At 33.7% G+C, this 13,003-nt stretch overlaps 1 protein-coding gene across 6 annotated transcripts in view; it reads left to right on the forward strand.

The window, feature by feature from the left end:
* Nucleotides 1-12,582, forward strand: part of LOC145246821 (pleckstrin homology domain-containing family G member 5-like) — a 1,071,747-nt gene extending 1,059,165 nt beyond the window's left edge. For all 6 annotated transcript variants that reach the window (XM_080108657.1, XM_080108656.1, XM_080108658.1 and 3 more), the window contains 2 exons: nucleotides 8,344-9,221; nucleotides 12,055-12,582. In XM_080108657.1, coding sequence (XP_079964783.1) covers nucleotides 8,344-9,221; nucleotides 12,055-12,064 — 888 coding nt within the window. In that variant the 3' untranslated portion in view covers nucleotides 12,065-12,582. The remainder of the gene's footprint in view (nucleotides 1-8,343; nucleotides 9,222-12,054) is intronic.
* The last annotated feature ends 421 nt before the right edge of the window (nucleotides 12,583-13,003 follow it).

Genomic DNA, 13,003 nt, shown 5'->3' on the forward strand with positions numbered 1-13,003 from the left:
ATGTATCGTTATTTTCATGGAAAGTGTTCGACTGAGCTTCAATCTATGGTCCCCCCTCGCCAAACTCGTCTAGTTGTAAACACTATCAATAATTCCCCCCACTCTTTATCTGTGCCTAAACCTAAACGTAGATTCCATGAACAAAGCTTCTTTCTTAGAACTGCACGCCTGTGGAATTGTCTTCCGTTTTCCTGCTTTCCGGCTGACTACAATATGGTTGTCTTCAAGTCTAATGTAAATAAGTTGTTGATGAGCCGTTCCATATAAGTTATCAAATTTACCAAATTTTCATTACTAATGATTACTATATTGTCCAACTTCTACTGTATACTCTTTAACCCTTATCCTTGAGTGGCCTCTTGGCCTTGATAATGTGGTGATGCCTATGTAAAAAAAAAAAAAAAAAAAAACTTTGTGTATGCTTTGAATAGCAGCAATGGCTTTTAATATCGGACTTAAGATAAGGCGGCCATGAAATAGGTAAGCAGACAAATTTTTTGAAACAGGAAGTTAGAAACCAGATGGACGGTTTAAACGCTCAAGCAAGCAAGCAAGCTGATCTGAGTTTTATGATTGCATATATATATATATATGTAATAAAACTTACACACACTAGTGTTTCGTGCTTTTGCCATCATTAATGCAGGATGTAACAATTACTTCTTGTAGAGAAATTCAAACCCAACTACAAAGTCACCTTTGACTCCATTTGCTAAGATGTTACCTTTGAGCCCACATCAATTGTCATGAGAATTAAGGGAAATTAAACGCCTATAAATGCAAAGTATAAGCACAACAGTAAAATAGAGTGTTCTAATAACCAGAAGTGGTGAATGTTGCATATTCACGAGTTTTTTTTTTTGTTTTTTTTTACACAGTGATCACCACTTATCAAGGCCCGGAAGCCACACAGGGATAAGGGTTATTGCAAGTACATCACGTTAGTGAGGAGATTTTATGAAGTGTTTAATTAGGGGGGGGCGGTTCATTAGGAATTTGTTAACATTAGACTTGAAGACATCCAAGTTGTAGTCCGGAGGGAAGCAGTTGATTGCTTTTTGTTTTTTATTTTACAGACAAGGCTTAACTTTAATAATTTTAAAAGGACTTATAATTATAAATATTAATATCTACAGATACATATTAATATCTACAGATACTAGTATAATGTTGTGACACTTTAGCTGTGATTATAGTGTAGTATCTGTGTTAACTATGGCAGGAAGTGACAAGGGTCAAGACATTACTATTAATTGATCTGAGCGACAGCAGGTCACTGGATCGATTATGATGATTAGAAAAATAAAAACAAATTGGAAAAATGTGAGTGACAGCTGAATTAATAAAAGGCTACAAAAGAAAGGTTAACTTGGAAATTAACGGTAAACAAAGTGCTGGAGGAATTTTAGTTTATGTAAATGAAATAACTAGATTTAGGCTTATGTCAGGGTTGGGGTTTTGGACACAGGATAATGACGTGATGATACATAAAGTTGAGTAGATTATAAGAGTCATCAGCTGAACACTGGGGAAAACGGACGACTCAAGGGAGAGTTAATCTCTGTTCATGACAGCCAAGATGTGAAGATGTTGTAATCTCTAAAGATGCCCGCCAGAATCAATAGAATAAATGTTTTATGTATAAACCAGGTATGTGGTATGTTTGTCTACAACTGTTGAAACAAACTATTTTGTCTACAACTGTTTTAATACGTCCGCGTCAATCGTTTCACATTTGAACTGCTGCATAAGTGTAAAATACACACACTAGATGATCCACGATATATATATATATATATATATATATATATATATGCATATATACATGAATATACAGATAATATATTAATCCCCACGCTATCCAACATTAGTGTTTCATGCTTTTGCCATCATCAGTGGAGGAAATGACAATTACTACTGGTAGTGAGATTCAAACTCAGCTGCAAAGTTGCCTTTAAACTCCATTTGCTAGGATGTTACCTCCGTTTGTATATATATATATATCAGGGGCAGAGATGGGACTAGTGCCACTCGTGCCCGGCACGACCAATAATTCGGTTAATGTTATTTAAAATGGATTAAAAAATCATCCATTAATTTCAAGCAAACATACTTAGTCTGATCTCAATTAAATTACATATCTATTCAAGTTTCGATAACTAAGTAGCAAAAAATTCATAAATATATCTGGGAATAATACAAGGATGCTGTTTTGAACGGGTTGTCTTTGTCCGGCCACCGCCAGATTCATTGAAAACTCCATAACAGCGGCTATGACGCTGAACGTCCGTAATTCGTGCCAAGCCAAACCTTTACTCGTAATAATCATAATGTTAGAGAAATCCAGATTTTTCTGTAATCACCCGCAAAGTTAAGCCCTCTTATAGTGCCAAAATATTTAGCACGATCGAGCCTGCTGATGTCTGTTTTAGGAAGAGGATGAGGGACCGAGAGAGAGAGAGGGGGGAGAGAGAGATCTCTAGACACATACATACGCATAAACACATGAAGAACGATTACTACTACTGTTGCAATATGTAGTAGCACGAATAGTTCTGTGTAAACATAACCACGCGTGTATATCAGATTGTAAATAAATATCAGTGATGAAGTTATTGTTTCATTAATTAATAAAGAACAGGTTTTGAATAAGAGTGAATTTGTTTTTTTGAGGAATTTGTTTTTCGTGAATTTTGAATCATAGAAATCTACGAAAAATAAGGGTTTTAAGTCATTTTATATTAATACTAAGAAACCCGTCAATCCAATAAACCATCGTAGAATTCCGTAGTGATACGTAAATACTTTGTAATTTTTTTTCATAAAAACCCTGTATGTAACTTTTCTTGCTGCATCCATCATTTCACAGCTATTTAAACCCAACTTTATTCATCAATATTACCTTTTATTCTATGGGAAAATTTAATCGCCGTTTTTGGAGAACATTACTTCAGTTGCCGAAATATTTCAGCCGCTTCACTACATTCAATTTTACCACGGACTTTATTTACGAATTCTTTGTATCTTAGAATTTTTGGATAAAATTAAGATTTTCAATGTTCTCAGTGTTTCCACGGATAACTTCAGCTGGTCAAGATATCATATGTTTCAAGATTCATCAGATGGAATTTACTTTTTGGAAGTTCCCTGTATTTTGCGTATAACGTCACTTGGGCTAATTTTCCTGTGTTTCACGAGTAAGCAGATTATTCTCTAAAACATTAAAAAAAAAAGTTTTACTGCATTTACTGTTAATGATCTGAATTTAAAATTAGATATAATGGAAATGGATATTGTGTTAGACCTGAAAAATAGATCGTTTGGCCAGAGAAATGTAGCCGAGAAGCGAGGCGAGAAATTATCAAAGTTGGGCGCCCAACTCCTTTATTGGTGAATAAGGTTAGAACTCGTTCCTTCCGATCCAAATGGTTTAATGACATTGACTGGTTATGTGCGAGTAAATCTGAGGAAAAACTCTATTGTTGGCCTTGCTTACTTTTCACGCCTAAATCAGGACAATCATGGACTGATACTGGCTATACTGATTATAGGCATATTTTGGCTGACTGCAAAATTCATTCGAAATCAATGACTCATTTGAACAATTATAAGCATTTAAAAACATTTGGCATGTATGACATAGTTACTGCTATTAGTGAATCGGCCAAACTTGAAAGAGAAAGGCACAATAAATTGGTCAAAGAAAATAGACAATATCTGAAACACCTGATAAACGCAATATTATATCTTTGCAAACAAGAACTACCATTGCGTGGACACGATGAAGGGGAAGATAGTCTTAACAAAGGTAATTATCGAGAATTATTGCAGTGTTTCTCTAAAGTTGACAGTGTGTTTGCATCAAAACTTTCTGCAAAAGAAGGCTCTAGGCAATTTTCAGGTGTTTCCAGAACAATACAGAATGAAATTATATCTCCAATTGATAACGTGATTGCTGATGTTATTTACGCTGAAATTCAAAGTGTCCCATTTATTTCAGTGCAGGCTGATGAAACAACTGACTGTGCAATGCATGCACAGCTTTCGATCATTGTTAGGTATGTGAATGGATGCAAAATTATTGAACGATTCCTTGGATTTCATGACGTGAGCGATGACAAAAGTGCCACAAGATTAGCTGATGTAATCGAGAAGTCTTTAAATTCCTTCGATGATACAAAATCAAAATTGGTTTGCCAAACTTATGATGGAGCAGCCGTGATGACAGGTGAACGGAACGGAGTGCAAATTAAATTGAGAGAGAGGGGATTTAAATACGCCGATTTCATCCATTGTTATGCCCATAAACTTAATTTAGTTTTGAGTAAAAGTACGGAAAATGTTGATGGCGTTAAAATATTTTTTTCACATTTACACAGCTTTAGTAAATTCACATCATCTAGTACGAAACGGAAGAGTGTGTTCCGAAAATTTGAAATCAGCATCCCATCTTTGTGTGCTACCAGATGGTTTTATAAATCAAGAACTGTATCCGCTATAAAAGACGATCGTCAAAAAATAATGAACGCACTCGAAGATATTCTTGATCATGGTGAAATATGGGATGAAGCAACACTAAGTTAAACCGACAATTTATTGTCAAAATTGAATGATTTCACTTTCATGTTTTTTATTAACTGTTTTTATGTCATTTTTTTCTCAAGCAGAGAAACTATTTGACATTTTACAGTGCAGAAAACTCGACGTGAAATATGCTCAAGATAAAATACATGATTTCATTCAATCAATATCAAACAATTGTGACAATGAACATTATGAAAATATGATCCAACAAACGATGACAGACTTGGAGATATCTGACGAATCACATGCTCCACCCACAAAAAGAACTAGGGGAAATCGAATCAACTATAAAAGTGTATATTTTGAAATAATTCAAAACATCATTTCGTCACTAAAGGATCGATTCGCCAACATAGGAGACTGTTCATATTTTGAATTGCTCGATGTGAAGAAGTTTGAAGTTTTTTCCTGTACATTCCCTAAGCAACATATAGATGCGTTGCAGAAAAAATACCCTGGTATTTTTGACCTAAAATCCTTGACAAGTGAGCTCAGGTATTTGTATTCTGACAATGATTTCAAAAAATGTACCTCAAGTAAAGCTATTTTGGAGATGCTTCATGAACTCGGTTTTTTGTCTGCAATGTCTGAAACTGTGAGACTGATACAACTTTTCCTTACCATTCCCGCTACTTCAGTTTCAAATGAAAGAAGTTTCTCAACCTTCGACAGAATACGATCATTTTTAAGATGCACTATGGCGGAGGATCGACTTTCGTCTTTAGCCCGAATTTCAATTGAGAAGGAAATGCTTAAAGACTTAGAGCAAAGAAATGAATTGCACAATAAGGTAATAGAAAAATTTGCGGCCAAACCAAGACGCCTGGAGTTTTTGCTCAAATGAGATGACCTTCCCAAAAACGCGCTTGACCTGCAGACACTCCTATTCAAAGGCATTTATAGACGAACACTAGCTGTAAAATGATGCAGCAAAAAAAAAAGTTACATACAGAATCTTTATGAAAAAAATTATTTACGTATTACTACGGACTTCTACGAAGGTTCCGAGGTTTTAGGGTTTTTCTTACTATTAATATAAAATGACATAGAACCCGTATTTTTTGTAGATTTCTATGATTCAAAATTCACGAATAAACCATTACTTAATGAAAAAAAAAGGGATTGTGAAGTGCTAATAAAAAAATCAATCATTTAATTATTTTATAATTCCATGAGACAAATGACCTGGCGATTTGTGGACTTAATTGCTAACCTGGTTAGTTGTCATTGTCATCAATTTCTTTATTCTAATAAACATATTTTTCTACTCATAGTAATGAATATTTCTTTTCTTCTATACTTTTGAAAGGGGAAAAATATCTTATCTACTGTATCAACAAGACCACAAATGATATAGTATCTTGATTGTTCAAAAAAAAACAAAAACAAACACCATGCAAGGTACGTTAGTCAATCTGTGCTATGCAATGGAGAATCACGCAATAGCAACTATGATTACTTATTTGGGTCCACGAACCACGGATTGGGAACTAAAGTTGACAAAGCGCAGGGAGGGGGGGCGGCACGACAAGCAATAATAGGCTAGAGTCGCCACTGATATATATATATATATATATATATATATGGAATACACAAGCATAACATACACAGATATTGAGTTTATATATATATATATATATATATATATATATATATATATATATATATATATATATATATATATAGTTTTGGGATGATTAATTAGAATTGTGAATCAGAAAAATCAGAATCTGAAAAGTTTATGCCTATTTTTCAATGCCAAAAGCAATTCTTTTAATTATCTTTTTTATTTGATTTTGTTTAAAACAAAATCTTCCAAAGAAATAATATTTATTAATTTTAAACTACCAATAAAACTAAAAAGTATAGATCATCTTGCATGATTTATTTTTATGTTTGAGAAAAGCACATTTAACATGTGTTTTTAATGTAATCGGAGAAAATATAGCAACTCTATGGTTAAATATTTAGAGATTTTTTAAGAATCAGAATTGAGAATTTAGTACAGAATCTGTGATTATATTAGTATCGTCTCATCACTTATATATATATATATATAATTCTAAGAGACCACTTCATCAGACCAAAAAGGAGCAATATTGAAATGAGTCAAGATTAGATTCATTTTTTATAAGATATCTTATAAAAAAACAAATGTAATCTTGACTCTCGTTTCAATATCCCTCCTTTTTTTTGTCTGATGAAGTGGTCCCTTTGAATTGAAATTCCACTTAAACATGTATGCACATATGTAACCAATAATGTTTGTATAATAAACAGACAATATACCAGCTCTGTCCTACATCTTTAATAATCATGCAGATTTCATTAGATTTACATCTAGGGAACCAATCCATACAATCACTGTACATATATATATATGCATGTTATGTTTGTGTGTTCCCTATTAAAAGAAATGGTTAGAGAAGCTACATATAACTAAAAGTGTATTCTTATGTAAAATTTACTGGGGAAGACAATGGAAGTGTTGCCAAATCTGTAAATGTCTTCCTAAGAGTGGCTATGAGTGCATAACCCTCTTAAAACTTCAAATATACCATATTTTTATGAAATTTAAATCATGTATAAAAATTCCTGGGGCAGTGGTTCAAAATTTCTAACTATCTTCCTAACTTAAAGGTGCTATGTGGGTCGAAACTCCTTTGAAACTTCAAATATATTGTACGCATGTAACTTCCAATGTTCTTCAAGTGTATCTTTTTGAAATTTGGAATCTTTGTTAAACTGGGGAATCTATAAGGAATTTTGAACTGCACTCTTTGTTTAATGAATCAGAGGAGATTATTCTTATTCCATCAGCCACAACCATGTAAAAATGTTCATTATTATGTTATCGTTAGTTATTATTGCCTGTAAGAAGGATTGAACCCTCAACTTTTAAATAATAGAAATTATCAATTCTCATCTAAAAAATTCTGAAGCCCAGTTATTCATAATTAAATATAATCAAATACAATAAATTCAACACAGGATTCTTACCTTGCAGCCATTTAAAAAAATCCATAGACATTCACAAGTTCAAAACAATGTACCTGAAGAACATTAACAATTTTTTAATTTTTTTGAATCCTTTGAGATGAAGCTTCATAATTTGTGTATTCATTTTGTGGACTGTTATCCACGTCTTCATATGTGTTGTTATTTCACCCAAAGAAGGCCAAAAGATTAGTTGGCCAAAACATGGTAAGACAACAACAATTATGGAAAGCAGTAATTATTGGGGATACAGTTACAAGACTCAGCATTTATATCCTGTCACAGTTAACTACCTGAAGATGGCCAGAGGATTAGTTGGCCGAAACATGGTGAGACAACAACAACTATGGAAAGCAGTAATTACTGGATACAATTACAAGACTCTGCATTCCTATCCTGTCACGTTAACCATCTGAAGAAGGCCAGAGGTTTAGTTGGTCAAAACGTGGTGAAACAACAACAAATATGAAGATGAGGATAACAATCTGCAAAAATGAATACACAAATTGGAGATTACGTTACAATATTTTCTAGATGAGGATTGATAATTTGGATTAATTTAGATTATTCAGACTATAGTTCCCATCTTGAGTGCTATTTTTATGTTTCAGAAGATTTGACTGTCCGACATTTGACACCAGGTGAAAATGAATGTTAAACCAAAGATGATGATAATTTGCATAATTATGATTATCATTTCCAAAATATTTTGTTTGGTGGAAAAAAATTTTTTAGGCTAATATTGATATTTCTTTTTTCCAGGAAATGTACAATTATGCTGTCTCCATACATCGACAGCAGCTCCCACCTGAAAGCGAGACACCTAACGAAATAACTGAGACGGTTTCAAAGTTCTCTCCGATGCAATTCCCTGGACGATCAGACAAAGTCCCAGACCCTTACTCCTCCCCTAAACTACACACCAAGGACCGCCCAGTCGCTTTGTCAAACTTTCAGAAACAAAAATATCGAACCATTACTTCCGAACCATCAGGGAGTCCAATGATTGTTTGTCAAAGTCCATCTCCTGAACACCAATCAGACTCGTGCACTTTACCAAATGCTGACACGAAGAGCAGTCATTCCGTAGGTTCCAACATGACATGGAGCAACTACACCATAAATGAAGAAATGAAAGGTAAAATTGACCGGAGCCGAAAGACCGAGAAGCGGTATTTCACAGCAGACTCGATTCAGGAGATCAAACGACAAGAACAAGCAGATAATTCGATCCACAAACGGCTCTCCTGGAACCTGGGATCAACAAAGATCGACTCTAGGCAAAACCTGTTGAAACAGGTGAGCTCAGACAGCATCCCCAGTTCGAGTGGTGTCAGCTCGACGGGATCGACGCATTTGAGTCCAGATCATGAAGGCAACGAAAATGAGGACTCGACAGAATTGGACTTGCAGCAGCCGATGGCTTTTGTAGAACCAAAGGCTTCACTTACTTTAAACACTGAAAACCGAAGTAAGTCTATGTCAGACATTGCACTTTTGTTGCAAGAGGTGTCGCCAAGCGAAATGAAAGATGGCATCTCGTCTGTTGATCTGCCACAGGAAATAAACTATTCAGGATTGACGCCTACACAGATTTTAAATATCAAGAAATACCTTTTATTGAATACAACTAATGAATCGTAAGTATTATTTTTTATTTTGTATTTATTTAGTTTTTGATATGTCTGAAGAATAAGGGATATGATGTCTTAATTTTCTAGGCAGTTTATATAAAACGCCGGAAGGTGCTGAACGAAGCTTTCATGATTTTTTTTCAGTGCAAACACTATCTAATTATTTAAATAAAAAATATATTATTCCTGTTATTACAAAGGTAATTCAATGAAAAATTAATTGAAAAATTAAACAGTTTTCTTTTTTTGTCAAAAAAAAAAATAATGAATAATAATTGGATAATTTTTAGGAAAAAATTAAGAAAAATTAAAATTGAAATCAAGAAAATTAAAATTGAAATAAGAAAAAAATCACTTATTTATTTTTTAAATAATATGCAACTAATAGAAAAGAAAAAATATTTTTTAATGATTTTTTTTTTTGTTCAAATCAAAATAAAAATTTAGTTGTGTTTTTTTTATGAACCAATGATGACAAGTAAATATTTTCTTAAATGATGTTAACTGCTGCTAAATGTTTTGGCATCATTCGGCATTTTACGTAAACTGCACAAAATATTCAAATGACAAAATCGACCTTGTTCTGCATAAGTATCCTTTTTTTGTGGAATTTAACTTTACGGTGTTTACAAGATCATCATCAGCAGCTGAAGTCTTGTTGTGTTGATAACATGTAACAGTCGTTCATTTTTTTTTTCATCATATTCGGTTTAATATCCATTTTACATGCTGACTTATATTAAACGACTTTCAGAAATATGCTCCTTACCAACTTATCTCTGACCTGGTCCTTATGTAACCCTCTTTCTCCCACGTTTTCTTTTGCCTTCTCCTGTGAACTTTACCTGCTATTTTAACTGCTCTACATCTACATGACCTAAGAATTCTCATCCATTCTTTCAATGTGGCTATACCATAGAAGTCTCCTGTTCTGCACACATCTCCCTCCCAGATGTATTTTTCACCTGAGATCATCAGAATTAAACCATTAAGACTCGCTTTACATGTCTGTCGTATCATTTTCATACGAACGTCTGAGTAGAAAGTGGATCTTGGATTTACTTTCGGCGGTCGCGTAACTCTCACTTATTTTATCTTTTACTCCTCACATTCCATGAGTGATGTTTCTGACAAAGAGGGAAGAATTGCTGTTTTCTCAGTCAGAATCTATTCCATCTAACACTTATCATTGGCAAGATTTTGACTTTGAAGTAGTATTTTTAGCTTCTTACATCAAGTGGCTTTATGCTTTGTCTCATATTGTAACAGAGTGCGGACGCACATATGCAAATTCCAGTGAAGCCATGTGCGAAATGATGTCACAATAAAGAAAAAGAAAAAAAGACTATGAAAAGCAGAGAGAGAGAGAGAGAGAGTACATTAGAGAAGACGATCATGTTAGAGATGTGGAGGACGTTCAAGAGATCAGAGAGAATAAGCATAATCATGTTTTATTCAGGAAAGTACTCAAAAATAAATGTTGCTGTTACCAAAACAAGGAATCGAGTTATTACTTGTCCTATGTTCCTTGCGACATACTCCGCTACAATGTGTTGGGTCCTGGATGTCTAAATGCTAACATGTAACGCAAATTCCAATAAACCTGTGTGCAAAATGATGTCACAATAAAGAAAAAGAAAAAAGACTATGAAAAGGAGAGAGAGAGAGAGAGAGAGAGAGAGAGAGAGAGCACATTAGAGAAGATGATCATGTTAGAGATGCGGAGGACGTTCAAGATCATGTTTTGTTTGGGAAAGTACTCAGAAATAAATGTTGTTGTTACCAATAAAAAGGAGTTGAGTTATTACTTGTTCTACGTTCCTTGCGATATACTCTGCTACAACGTGTTGGCTCCCGGATGTCTATATGCTAACACGTGTGTAACATTACAGTATCATTTTCATGTCAACAGATAAGTATAAAGTAGATCTTGGATTTACTTTTGGACGTCGCATAATTTTCACTTTCCTTATTTTGTCCTTTAGTCCTCACATTCCATGAGTACTGTTTCTGACAAAGAGGGGAGAATTGCTGTTTTATGGGTCAGTATCTATTCCACCTAACACTTATCATTGGCAAATGTTGGTACTTGAAGTAGTGTTTTTTAGCTTCTTTTATTAAATTGCTTCATACCTTGTCTGGAGCAATTTCCATTAAAAACAAAAAAAATGGCCACATTTCCCCACTTGGAATATCCTTATGGGTGTGATCCCTAATCAGAGTAACCCCTTGTGTATCAGTGGCAATATATATATATATATATATATATATATATATATATATATATATATATATATATATATATATATATATATATATATATATATATATACTACTGTTCTCATCTTGAGTGTCATTCTTCAAGAACTGTGGCACAGTGGTTGGAGTACTTGGAAAAATCAGTTGTAAAAGTGATATTCTCTCAAAGGTTGAGGGTTCAATTCTCAGTGTGGGCGATTGAAAAATACAGTTGTGAATTACTTAGGACCTCTATCCAATCATGGCTGATGGAATGAGAGCACGCTACCCCTGTGAAGTAAATACAGGGTTCCTTTCAGAATTCCGTTCAAATTCCTGAGTTTGACAAAATATGCCTGAAGAAGGTCGGAGGTTACATCAACCGAAATGTTGTGAAAATCACACTCAAGATGAGAACTGTAGTCTGAAGAATCCAAATAATATAAGTTCAAAAACAATCAGTTTTTTTTAATGCATGGCAAGAAATACACATACTTTATACAGGTCACTTTATTTCACTAACACTATCTTTTCTGTATTGACATATTATTATATTGATAACATAAATTAACTTCTTTTATTGTTTTTTTTTTTCTTTTAGGGAAGTATGATTCCGAATTTGGAGCAACTAACGATAAAACTGGACTAGCAATTCCGCTGTGACACTAAAGAGTTGTCAGCTAATGTCAGGAAACATGAAAATACCCACTTTTCTACATCGGAGAAATGCTTATTGATATCGGGGTCGCTCAATACTGTGGATCAAAATAGCCTGGAATCTTGTAACATTTGATCCTTCCACCTTATACATACATGTGTGTGTGTGTGTGTGTGTGTGTGTGTGTGTGTGTGTGTGTGCGCGCGCGTGTGTTTATATAAGTAAATGCATATATATATGACAACTTGGAAATATGCAAAATCATGATATACGTATACAAATTCCAAATATCAACCAAGTCTAAGTGTATGGACGTTTCTGAGACAAAAATTTTATTTTTATTATTTTATTATTAATCAGTGCAAATTAGAAGGAAAGTCATCAGACATTTTGCCAGTCCAGTCAGATCGCAGAGTGCTTAACGGACACCAGAAACCTCAAAGATAACACAATAATATTAAAACAACAAAATTGATCAATATTTTTAATTATCGTTTAAAGTGGCTAGCTGATTGACTTCATCTTTCATCTATGTGTCTGTAAGGTGTTGTTTTCTTCCTTTTTGTCACTTCTTCAAGTGCATTGTTAGGATGCTATGTAAGTCTAAGCATTTGACTTCATATATATATATATATATATATATATATATATATATATATATATAAATATATAGACAAATGGAAAAGATATTGATAATAGAAAAATATATGCTAATGCATATATATTTATTGGTCAATTTGAAACAAGGAAATGTAATACAGTGCATAGGGTTTATCAAAGCTCTTTATGCTAGGCATTTCGAAGCCTAATGCTTTCCATCAGAAAAGGAGGGGAGGTGTTAGGTAACAAAATAAGTATGTGACATCTAGCAATAGTCATATTAGGGTTGGTT

The sequence above is a fragment of the Euprymna scolopes genome, chromosome 24 (genome assembly GCF_053919585.1).
Source record: "Euprymna scolopes isolate OS-2025 chromosome 24, ASM5391958v1, whole genome shotgun sequence".
Taxonomy (NCBI): Eukaryota; Metazoa; Mollusca; class Cephalopoda; order Sepiida; family Sepiolidae; genus Euprymna; species Euprymna scolopes.